The sequence below is a fragment of the Eptesicus fuscus genome, chromosome 6, assembly GCF_027574615.1.
Source record: "Eptesicus fuscus isolate TK198812 chromosome 6, DD_ASM_mEF_20220401, whole genome shotgun sequence".
NCBI classification, from domain to species: domain Eukaryota; kingdom Metazoa; phylum Chordata; class Mammalia; order Chiroptera; family Vespertilionidae; genus Eptesicus; species Eptesicus fuscus.
This window is the reverse complement of record NC_072478.1, coordinates 35,286,154-35,309,433: the sequence shown is the minus strand read 5'-3', so window position 1 is coordinate 35,309,433 and position 23,280 is coordinate 35,286,154. Positions and strand designations below refer to the sequence as shown.

The 23,280-nt window shown below is 37.0% G+C and overlaps 1 protein-coding gene across 2 annotated transcripts in view; it reads right to left on the bottom strand.

The window, feature by feature from the left end:
• The window catches only part of GLRA3 (glycine receptor alpha 3), a 133,597-nt gene that overhangs the window by 743 nt on the left and 109,574 nt on the right, over positions 1-23,280 (bottom strand). The window contains exons 8-9 of one of the 2 annotated variants that reach the window (XM_008155249.3): positions 17,741-17,884; positions 15,359-15,403 (exon numbers count right to left, since the gene is read on the bottom strand). In XM_008155249.3, the coding sequence (XP_008153471.1) occupies positions 15,359-15,403; positions 17,741-17,884 (189 nt within the window). The remainder of the gene's footprint in view (positions 1-15,358; positions 15,404-17,740; positions 17,885-23,280) is intronic. The other variant, XM_008155250.3, reaches the window with a different exon arrangement.

The window sequence follows — 23,280 nt, the reverse complement described above, 5'->3', positions numbered from 1 at the left end:
TTATTTTGTTTCAAAATACAGTTTAGCTCAATAACTCTGGTTGATTTTTGTTATCCTCAATGCTACTCATATATTTTATACTAACCCATTTGGCAGACTATAAAATAGTCCCATATTCTGGCTTATATACAATTACTTTTCAAGTGCATTGATTTAGTTGAAATTATTAATGAAATTTAGAAAAAGTTTATTTCATGTTAAAGAAAATTATGAATTATTATGTTCTAAAAATTGTTACTTATCTTTTAAATGTTATGAATTGAAGAGAATTCCCTATGCATATACATGAAAGAAAAATATAAACTTAAGGAAAAATTATTAATAAAACTATAATAAACACTGTTCATGATTGGAAAATATGGCACTTACTAATTTATAATAAAATTCATTAATCACTAATTTAATTTGACAAATTTATTTAGATTGTAACAGTAGTTGGCTGCCAATTAATTGATTTTTTTGCACTAAGATTGAAAGTTTAAAAGATGATATTTTACAAATATATTATAGCTTGCCTCTTATTGAAGTAATTTTTATGGTAATACAAGAGATAAAAGTAACTAAGTACTCAAACTCTTGAAAAATATTTTGTGTTTTGAAAGTAGAAGGTCAATGAATAGTATATTACAAAATATAAGAGTAACAAATAAAAATTAAAATGGATTCTAAAAATGAGATGATGATCAAAGTTGATGTAATAATTATTAAATAGGTTTCTGGTGAATTATAAAGTAAGGCAATTCCATCTGAAGGCAGAAACATATAATTATTGGAAAATATCTCAACTGAAGATATATAAGGAATTGAATTTTGAGGAAACCGGTATGACATAAAAGCTGATGATCCAAATCCCATGTAATTACTGCTGTAATCTTGCAAAAAATGGAACTTGATTTTTAGTAGTCTTCATAAGAATGTTCATTTGTGCTGGCAATTTGTTTTGCTTCCATGGAGATTTTAAGGCTATATTATTGTTTGCTTTGAATTTTTGATTACAAAAATGCTAAGATTTTAGGATTCTAGCAGCTGTGCTTCGTAAAGTAGTATCTATTGACTATCCTTTTTTCTAGTTTTATTGAGAAATAATTGATGTATATCACTATATAAGTTTAAGGTGTACAACCTGATGGTTTGACTTACATATATTGTGAAATGACTATAATAGGTTTACTTAACATCCATTATCTCTTATACATAAAATAAAAAAAAAATTCTTCTTATGAGGAAAACTCTTAGGATCTACTCTCTTAACCACTTTCTTATATATCATACGCCAGTGTTAGCTGTAGTCATCATGTTGTACGTTACATGCTTAATGGTTTTTTAACTCATAACTGAAAGTTTGTACATTGTAACCACCTGCTTCAATTACTACCTTTCTAACCATCTGTTCCAACCATATTTTCAAACCTTTGGAGACCCCCATACCTCAAAACAGAAATAATCATTTAAGATTGACCATATTTAGTGAACAACTGTATTTTTCTCAACCATATCTTTTCACATAACTGACTGTGAGTAAAGGGTTAATGCCAGCCAGCCCTGGGCTGTCTCAGGACTGCTGAGAGGGACTTCTGATTCTTCCAGCAACACTTCCTTGAGAACAATAGAGTTCAGCTAAATGGGGAATGTGGAGTTTGCTTCATCCGCAGTGAAGGAGGCACCTGCTCTGGGGAGGCCATGCGTGACCAGTGGCCTACGTGACCAGATGGTATATAGGTTTGGTGGGAAATAAAGGCTGTGGCTTCTCTGTGTCAAGGGGACCACAGCCACATGCCTTGGCTGTTGTCTGGCAGCTGTATCTACATGTCGTGTGGGTGAGGGGCAAAAGAGCCGTGCTCTTGAGTGCCTGCCAGGCCTCCCACTTTGAGGAAGATGCTGTGTCTGATGGGAGGCCTGCCTCACATGCCCCTGTAGGACTGAATGAACATTATATTAAGTTAAATTCTACGGTGCCTGAAGGGCCGGCTTGACCATTCGACCCCCAAATTTCAGCAGTGGGGACAGAAGCTGACCTGGCTCTCAGATCATTGCAGACTCCAAAGGTTGGGAGGGAATTCTGAATGAGAATGTGATACTGATGCACTCTGGGTTTGGAGTAGCGGAAGCTCTTTGGGAAATAACTGAGGATAAATCTTACTATATCTGAATATGAGTGATACAGTCTCATACCTTGTTGAGTTGGTAGGTGGGTGATTAGTAAAATAAAACTGAAAGGAACGAGGGTGAAAGGACGGAAAGGAGAGTGGCTCGAGATACAATTAATTCCTTATCTCCTATTAATTGATTATCTTTGAAACTGAAACCACTCAGGGGTGAGGAAGAGAAACAAAAGCAAGGAAAGCAAGCAGCTTCAGGGCCTGCACTCAAGATGAAAACAGAGGTGCTGGGACTTAAAAGGACATTGCACTTAACCTTGATGTCACTTCTCTGTAACCCCAGGCAAGTGGCACTGGAAACTAGTAACTATCATGCAGCCCTGTCCGACATAATGTAAACCACAGATAGAAGCCGTGTGTGTAATTTTAAAATTTAAATTTATATTTGCTACAGTTTAGTAAGTTAAAAGAAACAGGCACAATTACTTTTAGTAAGACATTTTCTTTAACTCAGTATGTCTTAAATATTCTTTAAACATTTACTGAAAGTAAAAATTAAAGAGATCTTTTACATTCTTTACTTCTTACTGAGTCCTTGATGTCAGTGGATATTTTAACATGCCTCAACTCAGACTTCATACTTCTAGCTTTGAATAGTGCCACATGTGGCTGGTAGCTACCATATTGAAGAAAGCAATCTATAAATATAAAAGCCTAAGCGACCATTACGACCAAATGACCAGAATAATAAAACGACCAGCCAACCAGTCGCTATAATGCACACTGACCACCAGAGGGCAGATGCTCAATGCATGAGCTGCCCCCTGGTGATCAGTGCGCTCCCACAGGGGAAATGCCGCTCAGCCTGAAGCCGGGCTCACGGCTGGCTAGCGCAGCTGCGCAGCAGGAGCCTGTCCCAACTCTGCAGCAGCACTACTGAGCGGCGGCAGGCGCAGCGGGCTGAGATGAGCATGAGCGGCGTGGCGCCAGGCCCCAGCTCAGGCTCCTCCCTGGCCGCCTGCCGCTTGGTGCACTGCTATATCCCTCGGGGGATGTCAGACTGCAGGTTTAGGCCCAGGGATTGGGCTTAAACCTGCAGTCGGACATCCCTCGAAGGGTCCCGGATTGCGAGAAGGCGCAGGCCAGGCTGAGGGTCCCCCGCCTGCTGTGCATGAATCTGTGCATTGGGCCTCTAGTTCCAATATAAAGGAGCTGGGTCTCCATGTTTTTCAGGATCATGAGGTTGATTGACCTAGAGGCTGATAATTTTTTTTTTTTTTTTTTTTTTTTTTTTTTGCATGCTGCAGCACAAAAAGTAATGTTTAGTGTGAATGCTAGCTCCTAATTTGCTGCAGCATTGCCATTCAGGAATTATTGGCAGGCGTATAATCAATGACCCTTTTTTGAGTGGGTAGAGCCCTGAGTGGTGGAAATCTATACTGAGGAAGGCCACGGCCTGGTTCTCTCACTGCTGTGAAATAGAATAGCCCTTTAGGGGAGTAGCAATTCGATAATTTGAAAAATGAGCCTACCCAAACCTTATCCTCTGGCCTCCTCTCTGGTAGACACTGTGATTAGGAGAGTCCCTCGGGCATCAGTTCCCCAGGTGGCTCTCTTTTTGGGAAGGCAGCAGGGCATATATAATTCATGGGTACATTTGCTTTTGCAGCTGCCACGCTAGGTTTTACTGATGGAAGAAAAAAAATACCTGGGCTATTCAGAAGAAAGGTCATGGCCAGAGGTGGATCTATTAGCTCTCTTTGGGTGGCTTTTAAGACACAGAAGAAAATTGACAGAATTCCTAAGACAGATTTCCTAGCACGTTATTGCCCGCTGGGAGGAAGGAAATCTGTTCCAGTTCCGGCAGCTGCTTCCCTTAAGAACCCCTGTTAAATCTGCTGCTTTCATCTCAGAAGTTAAATCCAATGATGCCAGTGGGGAATGGAAACAAAAGGCACTTATATGACTTGCTGAATTTACTCCATCCGTTAATTCAGCTTAGGTCAGCTGAACAAAGAACACTGACTTGAAGGCCAGGATCTCCTTGCCTAATTCCGAATGGGGTTTCAAGGCTACACTACAGTTAAAGTTGAATATCCGGGAGTGGTGACCATAGCTTTGGGGGATCACCGGGTGCCAGTGCACAATGTACAGTAATGCTGCTGGGGAATGAGAAGGCTATATGAAGAGCAAAAGAGAACCTGGTGGGGCCAAGAAGGAGGCATAGTGATGCTGTGGTAGCAGGTATCATGGTCATAGGAGAAACTGCAAATAGGAAAATAAGGGACTAAGGTATATCCAGTACATGGCATTGTCTTTGGCTAAATGTATAATCAGGGATGTGACATGTGAAAGAATGATCTTGCCAAATCTGGCTTGAGCCTAATCTTGAGCAATTCTTCCTTAGCCCAGATATAATTGGATATATTAAAATAAGAGCCTTAGAATTGCCTGAACCTTCCTCTGTAGTAGCTATTAAACAGTATAAGACTCCAGGCAAATAAAGAAAGCTCTCAGCTTTGAGTAAGGGAATGGTGGTGGCAGCATTCATTTTCTCTAGAGCATTCACGTCTTCCCTATGGAAAACTAAATGGGCCCTGAAGGCTGACTAAGTGGGTTCCCTAGAGATGTACCCCCTACAGCCTTCTGAAACCACTCAAGCGTTTCAGAAGGACAAGGGAGGCTGGTAGGCTTTGATAGACTTGACTAACGTGTTTCTCTTAATCTCAATCTAAAAAAAGTCAAACACAGCGTGTCTTCCTCACCCCTTAAGGAAACCCGAATTCTCCAGCATATTGCACAACCTGGTTGGAAACAGTTTGATTAGGGTCACTGTCAAAGGTAAGTTGGTTAATGAGAAATGATAGTTTCCCTCTCCGAGGAGAAAGTCAAGGGAGGTTTTGGAAACTGCAGTGGCACACGTGCCTAGGTAAAGGTGGCTAATCTTAACCTCGACAAACTACTAGAGACAAGTCACAAACAGTGAAGGGCAAACTGCTGTTTCTTCTGGATCCCACTTGATAAAAACAGCTTTCCGGTAACACTACCTGAAATCTGGCAGATAGATTTTGGATTTCTGTTGGCCACACTATATAAAGTGACTAGAAGACAGATTGAAATTGAAAGGGGAACAAGAGATTTGAGGCAGGCCATAACCCAAGCTGACTCTCAGAGGCCTTAAAATTTATCCATTTCAGAGGTATCTGCTACTAAAATACATGTGGACTGGAGTGTCTGAAGAAAACTCAATAGAGGCTCCCTAAGGTAGCCGCTAGGATTCTAGACTAGAAAACTCTCTGATGCGGTTAGCAGGTATAGTAATGTATTGGGAAGATGGCTACTGGCATTCCCTTTTGTTCTAGAAGGATCAGTCTCCCAAACTGAAGGAATCTGAAGGGCATCAGACTATATGTAAGCCTAAAGTTTCTACCATGTTAGAGGTGATGTCAAAAAGGTATGGAACAGACTAATGAATCTCAGAGGGAAGGTGGAGGTGGGTGGGTGGGGAGAGATTAACCAAAGAATTTATATGCACATATGCATAACCCATGGACACAGACAATAGTGTGGTGAAGGCCTGGGGCGCGGGGCAGGTGCAGGATGCAGGAGGTCAATGGGAAAAAAAAAAAGGGGACATCTGTGATACTTTCAACAATAAAGGTAAATTTTAAAAAATTTACAGCAAGAAAAAGGCATTCTAATTTAAAATCCCTGATAAAATGAAAGTGGTATATTCAGAAACAAGTTAAGGGGAGTACCTCGGGCAAAGTATATTATGTTCATGGAAAGGTACCTATCTGACAATGAACCAGTGATGGAACCTCTGGATGAGCTACCAAAGTGGTCTAAACATCATGATTCTCTTTCCACTGAGGCAAAACAGGCCACCTGGTTCACCAATGGGAACTCCGATATGGAAGGTCAGGACTCAAACCATACCTGCAGTGGAATGAATAACTGTAGTTGAAGAGAGCAAGCCAAGTCCACACAATGGGCTGACTCGAGAACAGTATACGTGGCAGTATGGGAAGAATTGGTTCTTGTTCTCAGAGCAATATCTGGATATTCAAAGATACCCAGGGTAGGAGCTATCATTCCTAATAGAAATTCTAGGGTGGAATTAAATTAGGTCATTTAATGCCCCCCTAGCTCAGAAGAAGACAAGAGTGTCAATACAGATATCTTGGACTGGCCATGGTTGTAGCCATGGAGGTATCCAGGCCATGCAGCAATGGACAGAACTGTGGCATATTCCTCTGTTGCACAATGAAAGCATCGATGTGGTGAGAGCTTGTCTTGAATATTAACACAAGAAAAAATTGCTTGAAAATTGCTTTGGGTGAAAGCTCCCAATGACAAGCGCTCACACACAGCCGGCAGATGGAATACTTAGGGTCTTTGCCCATGGCTCCCGGAAGATGTAATGGATTTTGGCAGAAATAGACAGATAGCCCATCTTGGGATTTGTTTACACTGTAACAAAAGCCACAGCTGACAATACTATTAATGGCTTGGAACAAGACATTTTATATCAGTTTGGGCCCCTACAATAGATCTCATTGGACAAAGAAACACATTTAAACATGACCAGTGTATAAAATGTTCCAATAACACAACATAGGAAGGGCATCTCATACATATCTCATCTGCTGACAGAGCAATGGTTTACAGAGAAATTGGAATGAGCAATTAAAACATGCATTACTAAAGACAGGATGACAATGACATGATGGCTGGCTAGTTCACTAGATGAGTGTGTATGAGAGTGAATATGAGTGAGTTTAGGTAGGAATGCCTTTAGAAAGGTGTCTGGTTTCTGGTGGGGGAAGTGTACGGGGTGAAGTGTTACCTGATATAATGACTCTGGGTGAAGCATGGTAATGATCCCTCCTTAGGGAAAACTGCTGTTTGAAACTTCTGTTTTAGAATTCTCTGCTGTTTTGAAATTCTGTTATTTTTTAGACTGTAAAATAACTTTGTTTTTTAGCTTGAATAATAGAAGAGATAAACTTAATTGTCTGACCTTGCAAGCTAGCCATCTAAATGATACGCTGATATTGATGCCAGATGCCTGTATAGATATGATACCCAAGGTTACAGGTGTCTGTATAGATATTATATGATACTCAAGGTTACAAGTTGTCTGTATAGATATGACAGGTGTTTGCTAGATATGAGGTGTACTCAAGGTTACCAGTTGTCTACAAAAATAACTTACACAAAGAACTAGAAGGATATAAAAAGGAAATACTCCTACTTGTGTTTGTTCAGAATTTGACAGAGGTAATCTTCTCTGAACCTGCATGCAATAAAGATGATTCCTAACTAATTGGCTCATTAAGGCATCTTGTCCAGCTCGCTGATTTGTGATACAACATTGGTCCACAATTGTATTTGCATTTTTTAGCTGTAGGTATCATTGCTGCTTATGACACTGCATCTATTCCTTTAAACTAGAAGCCATTCATGCCCTGCGCAGGTGAGGGAAGAAAAAAAATTCTGTGTGCTGAGTAGCTTAGCTGCAAGGCACCCAGTTAAATGAAGCTACTTTATCTGCTATCTCTCTTGCTTTTTATCCTTCTAGAAAGTTAAGTCAATGACATACAAGATTAAAGATTATTTCTGTCTTGTAAGTATGATTGTTTCTTTAAGCCTATAATCAGAGCTATGGTGTTGTACTGAACAAAGCTTACATCACATTTGGACACTGGTTTTAATAGAAAATGACACATTGGAACAATTTAAACTTAACCATCTTTAAATAGCATTGGTCCATCATAAAAAAATGGCAACAATTTGTAAAACTGCCATCACATGCAGTGATGATAGTCTTGGCAAGGTCAATGTTTCTTGCACTGTGGTCTACGTAACACCTGTCTTGGAATCAATCACTGGGAGGGATTGTTGAAACTGGTTTTCCAGGTCTCCATGCAGAGATTCCTTCTCATTAGCACTTAAGCTGTCCCGCTTATCTGCACGTCCAACAGGGTTTGTGGGTGATTACAATGCACAGTCAAGTTGTAGAAACAAAAGTTTCCTGGAGACACAATGCAGCTATCCTAATCAGCTTGAATTTGTAAGGATGTAAAAAAAAAATGTTTAAATTCCTCTAACACTTTCTAATTTACATTTTAAGTGGTAGCTCATGAAAATACTGTGTACCCTTGTAACGGTTTTTGCATTAGTATTGAACTATTATTTTATTTTTTAGCAATTCCTGTTTTTAAGTAAGGCTGTTTCTAGGTAAGGCTATATGTAAGACTATACAACCTGTATTTTTATCCGTTTTAAAATGTACTGCAAGACACAGGCATATGTTAGAAAAGAGACTTTGAATAAGTATGTCATATAATGTGATTTATTACATTATTGTTTTCAAAAGCACCTGGAATATGATGTCACTTATAAGTTCATCATCAATGGCTTTCCTATTAATTTCGGAGTTAAAGAAACAGAAACCTTTAGTTTCAATGTAAACACTTTCCTCATTAAAGTATCTTGTTCAAATATTTATTTCCTGGAAATGGTAATAGAAAATAAGAGGTTGAGGAACATTGTCTGCATAATAAAAATATGTGTGTACTATAGCAAATAATTTTCAAATATTTTATGGAATCATAAATATACTAGATAGTCCAAATTTAAATTCTGAGTCAAGATTGGATTCAAAATGAAAATATTTTATTATAGTTAAGTGATTCCATGGCTTCATCACTTATTGCCAGGAGTCTGGGTAGTCTTAATTACTCAGATTTTTGGTTTTTAGTTCCAAAAAAAAAAAAAAAAAAAAAAAGGATTATAGCACTATCTAGCAGGATTGTTGTGGTTTTTTTTTAAGGTGAGAGAAAATATATAAAACACACAATAAGTTACTCAAATTACACCTATGATATTATTAATATTGTGTTCATTATAATTGTAATATTATGGAAATTGCATAATTACACAATATAAAATAAAAATATGAATACCAACTTGAATCATTTTACTATTAGGTATTTTAAATCCACAGAAACTAAACTAGCACTAAAGTGCTCTGTAAAATAGACCTACCCAGTTGCTTCCACTGCAGTGGCCTTGCACTTGTGTTTCACTTAAAAATTAGTCAACGGCAGCCTTGGTCAGTATTACTCAGAGTTTAGAGCATTGGCCTATGCACCTAAGGGTCATGGGTTCAATCCTAGTCAAGGGCATGTACCTGGATTGCAGGTTCAATTCCAGCCCAGTCAGGCCGTGTGCTAAAGGCAACCAATTAATGTGTCTCTCACACATTGATGCTTCCCTCTCTCTCCCTCTCTCCCTCTCTTTCTTTCTCCCCCTCCCTCCCTCCTTCCCTTCCACTCTCTCCAAAAAAAGCAATGGAAAAATATCCTCAGGTGAGGATTAACAACAACAAAAGTAGCCAACAGCATACATTTGAAAAGAGCACTTTGCCCCTCTACACCTCACTCTCTTATTGTCACAATAGATGGGGTTTGCTATATGACAGAATTCTTTGCAAATCTAATTTCTGTAATCAAGAAGTCTTTAGCCTTGTCAATATGTTCCATGAAACAGCACAAATGTTTCAGGTGTGCCCATTAGGTGAGGCACTTAGAGTCATCTTAAAGTTTCAGAAATAGGATCTCAGCTCTGTTAGATCAGACGTCATGTAGTCAGAGGCTGAGAGAGAGAGAGTAAGGATCACTAGACCTCACAAGGGTCATGTTTTAAAAAATGACTGGCCTATTGGGTTCTTTTTGAAAGGCTCCACTTAAAGCAGTAATTTCTTTTTTTTCTAACCCTAACAGCCTGCAGAAGATGCCCATCCTCAAGGATGGTGACTTTGTCTTAAGCGAAATGTGCTCTCTTTCCCATTCACCTTCTAAGCCCCCAGCCCACTGCACCTGGTTCTCCCACTTGCAGGCCATCCTAGACTCCACAAAGTACTGAAGGCCAAGGAAGCATTAATTTTAAGCATGGTTGAAGCTTTTCTAATAAATCATCATTAATATTAGATTATTATGTTAAAAAGTGCATTAAATAATTTTGTGACTAATTTCTTTGCTTTGTAAACTCAGTGACAAAATTATTCTGTTTATGTTTGTTTCAATGAATTTTCTAAAATTACCATCACTTAGAAAATTCTAAGGTAAGATGAAAAACATGAATGATTTAAAAATATTCTTTATTTCAAGTATCGCTCAAAATATTTCTTTGATATAATTCTGTTTTCTGGAGATATTTTCAGCTTAAATTTCTAATGAACTGAAGGCCCAAAAGCAAGGTGTTTAGAGAGATATTTAAAACTTTTGACACTATGTGTTAACCAATATTTAAAGTTCATAAAATTAAGGCACTTTATAACTAAAAATACAGGTATAAGTAGAAATTAAATAGAATAAACTGAAAATGAGCTCAAGAACATGGCTGATTAAAAAGGTAAATTTGAATAGTTAATTTTCCCACAAATAATTCCTCTTAATATGCTTCAATCAAGTTAGAAGGGTAGGCATTGAAGAAGGTAAAAAGTTATTTACTTAAGGGCACAATTCTTTCTAAAGGAGGGCATGTTTTTACTAAATTTGGAAATGAGACAAATGTTTCACTTATTAAGCATCAATACCATATTGTGAAACATTCAAAGTGCTTTATTTAGAGAACTAGAAGCTCAGTGCATGAATTCATGCACAGGTGGTGTCCGGCTGGCCTGGCCCCAATTTGGGAGATTGGGGCAGATCGGGGGCCTGTTGGGAGGAAGAAATGGCAGGAGGTTGGCCAGTTGGCCCACCCTGATCGGGGCCCAATCAGGGTTGGACCAGCTGGGGGGAGGGGCCATGGGAGGTTGGCCGGTGGCCCCACCCCCCAATCAGGCCGGTTTGCTGGCCACAGTGGGCGTCACAGTGACTGGTCATTCCGGTCATTACAGCATTTCGGTCACTGGCTTTTTATATATATAGATTATATTACAGACTGATTCCCATAATGGGATATAGATTGAAAATCCAAGTGTAGATATAGCCGTTCAGTTGAATTGCTTCATTCATCTCTATCATCAACTATAATGTACATAAGAAGTAAGAATTTTCTATCCTATTCTTAGCTCTCAAAAATGACAAAACAAAACAAAACAAAAAAAACCCTTATGTGGTAAAGGAGTGGTGAAGGCATGAAGACTGTCAGTGAGTGGTAAATAAACATTAAGAATCAAAGAGTGTTATGTGAATTGCTATGAGATATGGCAGCATTGAATATGTTATTTTTATCCTAATGTTTCTTCCCTAGTAGATACCTTTGGGGTGCTTTTTTTCTTTCTTGTTCTTTTGGGGTGTTTTTATACAATGACAATGTTAACTAAATTATCCCAAAGGTCATTTTGTTTAAATAATTTTCTGTAACTTTTAATTGCCAAATAGGAAAGTGACAGATGGAGAAAATATGAAATGCTATCAATTTTCAGTTACATGATTTCCAAGTGTGTGGATTTTGAAAAAAATTACTAATTAGATAATGGTTTATTTTTGTTGGGAAAAATCACAATCACTTAGACAATTCTAAGGTAAGATAAAAAACATGAATGACTAAAATATTGTTTTTCTAAAGTATTAGCCTAAAGTAAAATATTCAGTTTAATACATCTGTATACATTTATATATTATTTAAAAATAGAAGTGTTTAAAAATGTAATTATAGATGAGGTTAAAATACTTTATTGTTGCAAGTTAATTATCAGTATAAAATTCTTTAAAACCTCACTCCTATGAAAACCTTGCATTTATTATAGATGATATTTGAATTAGTTATGAATTATGCTTGGCATATTGAATTTAGATTCAGAAATGGTTTGGAGATTGTTGAATGGTAAAATGTCAGCTTAAAATGAATGTTTCACATGAAATATTATGAAAATTTAATTCAACCTTCTATGTTTTAGATTAATAAGAAATCAATGAAATAATTTTAAATTATTTATATATCTATTTCTAGCATAATATGCTAGATTATTTCAGTGCCAAGTCATAATCATGGAGTGAAATAATATAATGTAGTAGATAGCATGTGTAAAAAGCAGTACTATAAACCTATTTTACTTAACTTTGAGATGGCAGTCCCTACAATGCATGTGAAATTAGATTAAATAAAGAATGTTACTTTATTGAATAGTAGAGGCTTGATGCACAAAATTTGTGCATGGCGGGGGAGGGGAGTCCTCAGCCCAGCCTGCACCCTCTCACAATCCAGGACCCCTTGGAGAATGTCCGACTGCTGGTTTAGAGGGATCGGGCCTAAACCGGCAGTTGGACATGCCTCTCACAATCTGGGACCACTGCTCCTAACCACTTGCCTGCCTGCCTGATTGCCCCTAACTGCCTCTGCCTGCCTGCCTGATCACCCCTAATTGCTCACTTGCCTGCCTGATCACCCCTAACTGCTCTCCTGCCTGCCTGATCACCCCTAACTATCTCTGCTTTGGCCCCTGCCATGGCAGCTTCATCCAGAAGGATGTCTGGAGTGACATCCAGAAGGTCGTTTAGCTGTCTGGTCTAATTAGCATATTACACTTTTATTATTATAGATTATTTTCTAAATAAGTATTTCAGAGGCAGAATAGCTCTAAAAATATATCTGTTGAACCTAATCTCTAAATATTTGTTTTCAGAAAATAATTCAATTCTTACAATTTTTGTTTTACTAGAGAGGATGAAATTTCTAACCTTCATATATCAGAATCATTTAAATAGAATTTGTTTAAAATTATCTGAAAAAGATTTGTCTTCATATATGTAACAAAGAAATTTGTAGGAAATATTTACCTATTGAAAGAATATCTTATACTCTGGAATACAGCATAAACCAACCTATAATGAAAACTATTAAATAATTTAGTGTACATGGGTGCCAAATTGTTTTCAACTTTGGAGCACCATCCATTCAACCAAAATAGAGTACATGTATATTTGTATTTGTCCTAAGATTATGGAGCTGACAAAATGTACAAGGTAGGAAAATCAATTATTCATTATTCTTAGAAGTCACCTTGAGTTATTTTTAAAGTACGATAACACATAAATACATAAGTGAATAAAATAATGATGTTTTTGTACAGGTAGTCAAAATATAGTCAATGGTATCTTTATTATTAAAAGATAACTATCACGTCTAGCAAATTATAAACTTGGTAATTATTTTCAAAATCTAGAACTAATGGTCCATGCTTATCTCACCTGTGTATATAAACAACAGTCAATACCATAATAAGTAGAAAGATGGAGGTGCTAGAATACTGTGTGAATGCGTTTTCTCTCAGCAAGCCATTGCATCATTACATTATATTGCAACGCAGAAGAAGCTACATGAAATGCATTAAAGCAATCCCATATCATCCACATCTCTCAACAAATCACATATGTTCAGAAACATTTTGGCATGTCTCAATAACCTTCCAGTACCAATGTAATGATGTCATACAAGGGAAAAGCAACTAATACTTTCATGCCATGCATACACCCACGCATACACAGTACTGGAGATAGGCAGTATGACCAGGTGCGGTGGGTAATGTGCACACAGCAGGCTGTGACAGTGTGGGGTGGGGAAATTTGCACACAAGAGCAAACTTTTATTCTTTCACAGTAGACAAAAGGTTCACTTGAAACTTAATAGAGGAAAAAGTAAGGTATTAAAGATTGTCTACAATGCCTAAGTCATTGCTGAACCAAATTAAAACTTTTAATGGAATAATATTTACATCAGTATAAGGTCCCCTGCTGTGACAGACTTTCTATAATGAGGCTATTGTATTTTGCCTGTTCTGACAAATTAGAGTTAAAAAAAAATCTCAGGTAAATCAGTAGTACTCATGAAAAGAAAGGGCACAGAATAAACTTTTAGACTCATTTTGGTTATGTTGATTTAAAGATTTAGATTGATAGAACTGTTTCCAAATAGTTTTGTTTTTGTTTTTTAGTGATGAATTTGGTCAACCCAGAAAGTTACTAGGTTCAGAAAATTGTCTTTTAAAAGTTAAAATGATTAACCCAAAAATGTCATGACAATTATTATAAAAATAAATGGAATGCATTTAATTTTCAATAAATTTGTTTGAAAATCATTTTGTTTTAAAAATAATTCAGTATTGACTGTTGCTGAGGTAAACCTGATTTTTCATCAGAGTTCTTTTTTTGCATTTTTAATAAGGCAATATTTATCTTTTATACTAAAGCTCCTATAAGCATTAACTGTTTAGTGACTGGAAATTTAAATACATACCTCTCCCAAAGAGGCTCCTCTATGTGATTATTTAAATTTAATGCAAATAATAATGTTTCAAATTTACAGTTAAAATAATCAAATAAAGGTAACTGGGTCATGTAAAAAAAGAAGTAGCTAGCTATGTTGAGAACAAATATGCAATTTTAGTAGGAAAGAGTTGAGAGATTATACATTACAATATAAGAAAACTTCAGTGCTTTAAAATAATACTGAGTCTAGATATCTGCCATAAAATTCAGATTACTTTAATATTCATCTAATATTATGTCTATTGTTCATTCATCTAACATTATGTCTATTCTTAACTAAGGCATGTGGTAGGATCATCTGCAGAGGTTTTATTAAAATACTTTTTTTTTTCTCAGAAATTTTAGTTTAGTAGACTGGACTATTTGTATATGATTTCCTAGACTAAATTCTTGGCTTTGGTAGGTTTAAATTCAATCACTGAATTTATACATGTATCCTTGTGATCTCTTATCAAACATGTCAATGGATGCCACTATCAAAACCAAAATTATTCACTTACTATACTATCTTAACATATCTTAACATTCAGAATATGTTCTAAAAAACAAAGCTTTTATTTTTGCCTGATTTTTAGATTTCTATTTTCTGGTAAGAGGAGCTGCTTTTCAATTTTTTTTGTATAAATAAATTTCCCATTTATTTTGAAACTTACTTTGTCAAAGCATTCTTTTATGGAGACTACAATAAGGTATATGTAATACTTCTGTTTACTATATATTAAAATTTTTTGACTGATCAAATAACTTGGTTAAATAAGATGAAGGAGAATATTTAAATATCCTCTTACTGAGTGAGGGAAGACAAATGGAATTATTAGAAAAAGAGAGTATTCTTAGCTGAAGGGGGATGTTGGTTTTTTGGCTTTAAATACGCAAAGGAATGTTTCCCCACCAAACACTGCCTGCGTGCAGAATATGCGCTCTGCTTTTTTACTGATGACCACATTCCTCCACTTAGAGTTAAGAAAGTGAATTTACCGTGTCTGAGAAACGGTAAAACTTCTCCAATGCAAAAGCTTCTGTCTGGGATTGAGAAACCAGAGAATCAAGCATACATGATTAAATATAATTTCACAATTGGTTTTAATTACATATACCATTTTAACAATCATGTATCGATTAATAGATTTTCACATAAGCAATGTATCTACTTCCCAAAGTATGAAATGAGCTAAACAAAACAAAACCCTGGATTTTATTATTTTTTTCCTGCGCCAAATCTTAATTACAATATTTGCACATGGTGTATTTCAAATGGTGATTAGAAAATAATAAGATATTATTTTTGCATTTCTGCATTTTTCTAGAGTGCCAATTATTAGAAAATTAATTTTGCTGTCTTTCTTTGAGCTAAAGAAGGAATGTCAAATATTTGTATCCCAATAGTCTTACAGGTGGTAAAACTGAGTAAAGAACTGCTTCAGTAAGGATAATTTTTTAAAAGGAGGAACCAGAATTGAGCGAGTAAACTTGTAGTCTGTTATGTTATCCACTGGACACTGTGTCTGTTGGATATGAGGTGGGAGTAGAAAATGTCTAAGCTCTTAGCCCCCATGTGGACATGACATGTGTAATACTTCTCATTTCTAGAGTTTGCAGTACATGGTTATACATTTTAAGTTGTAGAAAGGAAGAGAAAGGTAGGGAAATAGAAAGTAAATGTGAAAAAGCAAACAAAAATGAGAAGGGAAAATAAATATTGCCTTACTTATGATTAATGAGATTAGAAGGAGAAATTGTCTTCATCAACCATTAAAGGGAAAGACAAGAGCTTCAGCCCTGTGATACAGTACTGTTCTGTCCTGTTACAGTATTTCAGCCAGTACCAGGTCTCAAGAGAGAGAAAGGGGGCGCAAACAGATAGTAAGGGAGGCAGAATAAGGGGAGGAAAAGAATGAAAAGGAGAGTGAGGAAGAACTAGAAAAGTCTAAGAAAACTGGCTGACAGGGGTGAGGTCAGGGTAAGGAGATGAAAAAAATTAATCTCCCATCAAAATATGTTTTCATGTACAAATTATATGCTTTCCTTTTCATAAAAATTTGATCAAATGCATGATCTAGCATTGTTGTTGTTTTTTTTTGTCCAGTGCATTACCCAGTATATCCCAATGCTGATGTTTCTTCCATGCTACACTGAATTGGATATTTATTGGAGCAGTGATGATTCTGGAGAGTCAATTAGACAAGCCTGAGTAAGTTATTGCTTTAGAAGTTGACTAATACTGAGTAGGCTCAGCCCTGAGAGATCATGGCTTAGTGCTTTGAAAGGTTTTATAAATCTATAAATCATAGTCAATAATTCAGAAACCAGAAGGAATCCTTTAAAAAATTAAATCCTTAAAAATGTGCACTATATATGAACTATGAATTTTCTCTATTGCTTAAGACTCCACTTTCTTTCAAAATATTAGCTGGCACATTGACATTAAAAGAAGTAAATATGCTGGCCACACAGAAGAGGAAAGGGGTTGGTTAAAAAGAGATGGCATTGCAAGTCTTAATAGGGAGGAACAACCCCATTTTGTACATCCAAATCCAATCAGGAGATTACTTCTACAACTTCCTGTGGTCTCCCAATGATGTTCCAAATAACATTTCTTCTAGGTTTAAATTATTAGGTTGATGGACAAAAATAACACTATATTGTGTTTCCCATGGGAATTCAGAAGAAATATCTTTAAAACATGAAAGTATGCATCAAAAAAGACCTCTTAGTTCTATATGAACATTGAAGTGTTAATAAATAGGTAATATTTGATGGAAACAAAAGAATTCATTTGAAAAAATAAACAGCTTTAATCACTATATTTGATGACTTATGTGAAGTAAAACGACCAGAAACCCTCTAACATTGCAAATAAGAAATGATACATTTTTGTTAATGAAAGGAAAAAATGGTGTCTTTTCAGGAAATCCACTAGAACGAAGTTGAGAAAGCTCTCATGTCAACACTATAGCTAGATGTCACCATTTTCTTCCTGAAGCTATTTTTGACAACTTAAATTTCAGTTGGACAAAACCAAAGGAACCAGTATCCACTTCCTCTCTTCACATCCTATTAAATATAACAGCCCTTGCTGGTTTGGCTCAGTGGATAGAGTGTCAGCCTGTGGACTGAAGGGCCCAGGGTTCGATTCTAGTCAAAGGCCCATGCCCAGGTTGCAGGGTCATCCCCAGTAGGGGTTGTGCAGGCGGCAGCCTAACAATGATTTTCTCTCATCATTGATGTTTCTATCTCTCTCTCCCTATCCCTTCCTCTCTGAAATAAATAAAAATATATTTAAATTATATATATATATAACAAATTCACTTTTTAGTGAAAGTTGGTATCCCAGTTAACCCAATGCATTTAATTGCTTACCTTATTCTTTCTCTTTCGTCGAAATCTCAGAAGTTCTTTGTGCTGTCTTGATACAAAATTTACAGCTGCATATTCCAGAAGTGCTGAAAACACAAAAAGGAGGCATACTGCCATCCAAATGTCAATAGCTTTGACATATGATACCTAGCCAAGGAAGAGAGAGAGAGAGAGAGTGCAAATTGACTTGTATTGTTACTTCCATTGAGAATAAAACCGAATGTCTGATTCTACAGTATAGCATGTATATACCAGCTTGGGGGGGAAAAGGAAAATTACACCAACATGTTTTTTTTCCCCTTAAGAATTTTTTCAGTAACTAACTTTGCAAGTTTTGTATATTAGTCATACATCAAAACACATAATTTTTTTGTTAATTTCTTTTCAAATGAGTTATTAGACCATACATATGATGGGAAAAAATAAAATGAAATGCAATTTTACTTTTAGGATAGTATAGTATAACTAGAAGCCCGGTGCATGAAATTCGTGCACTGGGGGCGGGGGTGTCTCTCAGCCCGGTGTGCCCTCTCAGTGTCCAGGAGCCCTCAGGGGATGTATGGACCATTAGTTGGACATCCTTAGTGCTGCCGCAGAGGTGGGAGAGGCTCCTGCCACCCCACTGCGCTTGCCAGACTTGAGCCTGGCTTCTGGCTGAGTGGTGCTCCCCCTGTTATTTTTGTCCAATATCAGTCAGTGGAAATCTTGATCAAATATAGGTTGTGGTTTAAAAGAGGAAGTGGCTCAATATTTGGGAAAACTTATGGTGGAGGGAGAAGCAAATCCAGTGAGAAAACACCTTTCTGCCACCTCTCTCAGATGGCTTTTCAGGTCGCAGGCTAGACTTTGCCCAAATCTGTTCAAAAATCCCCTGGCACTTGTGCTTACCTGAATATGTTGCATTGTAATTGCTTATTTCTTGTTTTTTTTTTTTTTTTTTCTGCTTAAACTGTGAATTCTTTAAGGGCAGATGGCATCTCTATTTTGTTCACTATGACGAGAGTGTTTGGCATGTGTAAACATATTTGCTGAGTGTATAGACAGGTAAATGAAGGTGTAAAATATTAAAATGCAAGGGAGGAATGAAACATAGATGATGATTCATATAAAGTTTCACTTTCTGGAGAAATACCTTAGATTTTAATAATTTTCTCTCAAAATCAGGTCATTTCTTCACATCTCTAATGGTGTCAACTTACATATGAAATATGCCAACAAAGGAGCTCTCTGCATCCCCTCCTGTATCTTACCGCAAGTGTGACTTCTGCTGGTCAGAATGACCTCTACCGAGCAAAGGGAAGTATGCCCTCATTTTATTCCAGTGCTATGCTAAGTGGCCATCTGTTTGTAAGCATAAATTTAAATCTCATAAATTCTGCAGTTATGCCAGAAATTTCCAGTTGCCTTCAAATACATGCTTTCCTGGAAGATGTAATTCTTCTTCCAAAGGTCCTGTTTCAAGCTACACCATTCCTAGAAGAATATGAGTCATAAAGCGCGTGTGCGTTCCTTACCAACCTGAATGTATAGTGACATGACATAAAGAGATTAAATCAGAAGTTTACTTTCCAGATGAATCCAATGAATGTTTTCCATGACAGCAGACATATGCAAACATCCTTCGTGTGTCTGCCAGGTTTCTGCTCCTTGTAAACAGCTCCCAATTGAGGCTTCAAAGCCTACTTTCCTCATTCTCTCCTCTTACCTCATTCACTTATTTCACCTCTTTTTCTCCTCCTCCCCTCTCCCTGCTCCTCCAAGTACAGCAAACTCTGGATCTGGGTAGTTTGGAACTCTAGGCTCAGTAACTTTAAATAAAGATAGCAGTTCTTACTCCAACAATCCATAACATACTCATGACCTATAACACACTCCCCATGTGATTCAGAATTATCACCTTTCCATCCCCTACTGCCTGCTGTCTGAGCTCTGGGCATTTTCATTCCAATTAGCTTCATCCTTCTGGACCACCTTGCCAACAGTCCCATCATCCACTGTGCTGTTGGAACCCTAATTCTATGTTAAGCAACCATCTCTCCTCAGTGTTACCCATTAAATACATGTCCAAAATCTGTTTCATGGTGTATAAATTCCTTCATGATTGGCTCCCAACTTACCTTTCTTACTACATGCATTCATTCACTTTTTTTTTTCATTCAACATTTACTAAACAACATTAATGTATCCAAATTCTGTTCTTAGTGTTGTAGTTACAGAGATGATCAAGACAGATAAGATCCATTTTAAATTGTTCATTTTAACCCCATGTGCTGCTACTATTCATTTACATATCTTTCTCCTTTTAGGCTACTATATCCCATGAGATAAAAACAAGGGTCAGGTCTTATTCATCCTTGTATTTATAGGACCTACCATGGTGCTCATTATACTACAGGCTCTGGAATAATGTTGATTTGATTGAACTATGTGGAGTGATTTATAATCATTGGCCATTTATGATTAGAGGACTAGTTTTAATAGCTAACATGCCAGGGAATGTTCTTAGTAATGTCCATAGAACTAGTTAAAACCTTTTGCACTCGGATGTCGAGTGTGACTCGACACGGTTAGCATAAGAATAAAGGAATCGAGAAAAAAGCAAGTGAGTGCAAAGGGTTAAGTGTTTTTAGTAGTTGTCCAAAACTAAGAATTTTAATCCTCATAACCACTGAGGAAACTATTTCCATTTTATAAATGTGGAGACTGAGGCACAGTAAAATAACTTGCTTAAGTAAAGTAACTTGTCACGTAGCTACCATTAGAGACTGACTGTGAATAATGAAAGGACAGATTAGTGCTCTATAAAAAGGACCCCAGAGAGCTCCCGCATCCATCCCACCATCAAAGAACACAACTAGAAGATCCCACATCTATTAACCAGGAAGGGGCCCTCACCAGACACCAAATCTGCCAGTACCTTGATCTTGGACTTCTCAAATTCCAGAACTGTGAGAAATAAATTTCTGTTGCCTCTAAGCCACTCAGTCTGTGCTATTCTGTGATAGCAGCCTGGACTAAGACAGCTACCAAATTGCGCAGCTAGGACTTAAATATAACTAACCTAGCTCCAGAGCCTATGAATTTAACTACTATTTGATGTCTAGTTATTAGGCTGCTTCTATTAAAGCACCATTATAAATCTCTATATATCAACATTCCAACTACTTTAACTTTTATCTGATAGGTCAGTGGTCGGCAAACTCATTAGTCAACAGAGCCAAATATCAACAGTACAATGATTGAAATTTCTTTTGAGAACCAAATTTTTTAAACTTAAACTTCTTCTAATGTCACTTCTTCAAAATAGACTCACCCAGGCCGTGGTATTTTGTGGAAGAGCCACACTCAAGGGGCCAAAGAGCCACATGTGGCTCACGAGCCGCAGTTTGCCGATCACTGTGATAGGTAAAAGTCAAGTCAGTACACAAAATACATATTGTAAAGTCCTCTATACTTTTTGGGTTTGATCCTAAAATTGATAATCAACTTCCTAGCTTTGTATTTATCACAAAAACAAACTAGTTGCTCTGGGGAAGCAACATTAGATCAGGGAAACATTTTTATCCTCTGAAGTACAAAGCAAGTCTCCTCAACACCATTCTTACATTAATTACAATGAAGTGTTTTTGTGAGCTAGGAGATCATTGCCTGCTTTTCATATGATAATTCAGGAAGAGATCAGCTTGATAAATTATTTGAGTGTGCAGAGCTAGATTACTGCAATGCCTTGTCTTTTTTATTCTAAAAAAATATTTTATAATGCATGCAAAGGAATATAAGTATTATATGTTCTGTAGAATTCTTATATCATACTATTTCCCCCCCAAAAATGCATTCATTCTACTTTGCAAAGTTATTTATCATTAAAAAATAGAGAAAGCCTGCTTCTTGTGTTATATATATATATGGATTTTATCATCATCAATCATCCTGACTATAAAGATTGGAACCAAATCACCTTGGCCCTGGGAAGCAGTCATGCTCTGGGAGCTTGCCTGAGCATGGCTTTCTCTACATCTACTCTTCCAGTGCTGCAAGGAAGTGTGCATGGGAGGATTCAAGCTAGGATAGGATACAATAAAAAACTCCCAAAATATCACTGGCTTGAAAAAAGAGAGGACATTCCATGTCCACTTAGAGTCTAACGGTGACTCTGGACTATTGTCGTTGTCCTCCTCAGTTGGAAAATTGGCAATGACCACAGTTGAGGAAAATCGGGGCACCGATGGGCCTCACATTTGGTAATAAGTACTCCAGGTCACTGTTCAGAACTCAGTGATCAGCACTACTCACAGTCAGCCCCAACAGCAAAGCAAAGATGTGGAACCCTACCCGGAGGAAGCCGGCCTCAGTGGCTGAGGGAGTGGATGGGGCAGGCACTGGTATTTCTGAAACAAAACGCCGGATCCTACAAGCACAGAATTGAGGACAAGTGTGGATTATAATCTGATCACTGCTCACGATATCTTGGATACAATAATAAAGCAGTTTTATGAGGGAACAGAACCCACTGCTTTACAGAAAGAAGCTGGTCGTCATTTCAGTGTGACAGGGAAAGAAACCTCCCTGATCTTCAGCCAAAAATTTGCCCCCACCATAGTACCAAAGTTCAGTAAAATCAATTGGAAAAAAGTGCGGAAGGGAAGGGGCTGGGTGGAGGCGGGCAAAGGCGGATAAGGGGAAATGGGAACATCTCTAATGGTGTCAACAATAAAATAAAGGAAAAAAAAATACTAAGGAAAAAATATCAGCATCCAGGTAGTGAATTCTGAAGTCATTTGATTTTGTGCTCTCTGATTCAGAGAGATACTTGGATTGCATATATCTAAGGCAATCTTTCATCACTAAATTGACTTTTACACTAGTCTGTGATAAGATTATTGGGCAACAACAGTTTTAGATTATATTCTCTTACAAGTACATTGGATGAGCCGTGTTAGAAGTACAGCACCATACAGTATTCTGTAGTTGAGGCCTGCCAATATGCATGCCTTTTCCCTACTCCACTCAAAGGTGGTCAAAAGTTTTGCTTCCTGGGACCAATAATGTCCTGTACTACAGCCCGAACTATAAAGTGATAGTAAGTTACACTTACTAAATTATAAATTATAACCCAGACTACTATTAATCAATCCAGAAATAGAAATTTAAAAATGCATTTACAAGCCGCCACAACTTAAATTTAAGAATAAGGAATTGATTAAACCAGAACCCAGACATAACTACGCATGGTGTCCAGTGGGTAGCAGACTTATTGGGGGGATCACTTCGAACGTTATATAAATGTCTAGCCTCTATGCTCTACACTGAAATTCATGTTATATTGAATGTCAACTATAGTTGAAAGTACAAAAACAAAACCAGGGGTTTACAAAACAAAACATCTCATGTAAACCTAACTGTCAGCTAGGTTTATTATCAGGTGAATTTTCCAGGAATCACTTGAGAGTGATTATTTTGTCAGTTCTTTTCTTGGTTCAATTTGCTTTTTATTTAATAAAATGGTATGAAAATAACCGTGCATTTCTTTTGATTAGCTAAAA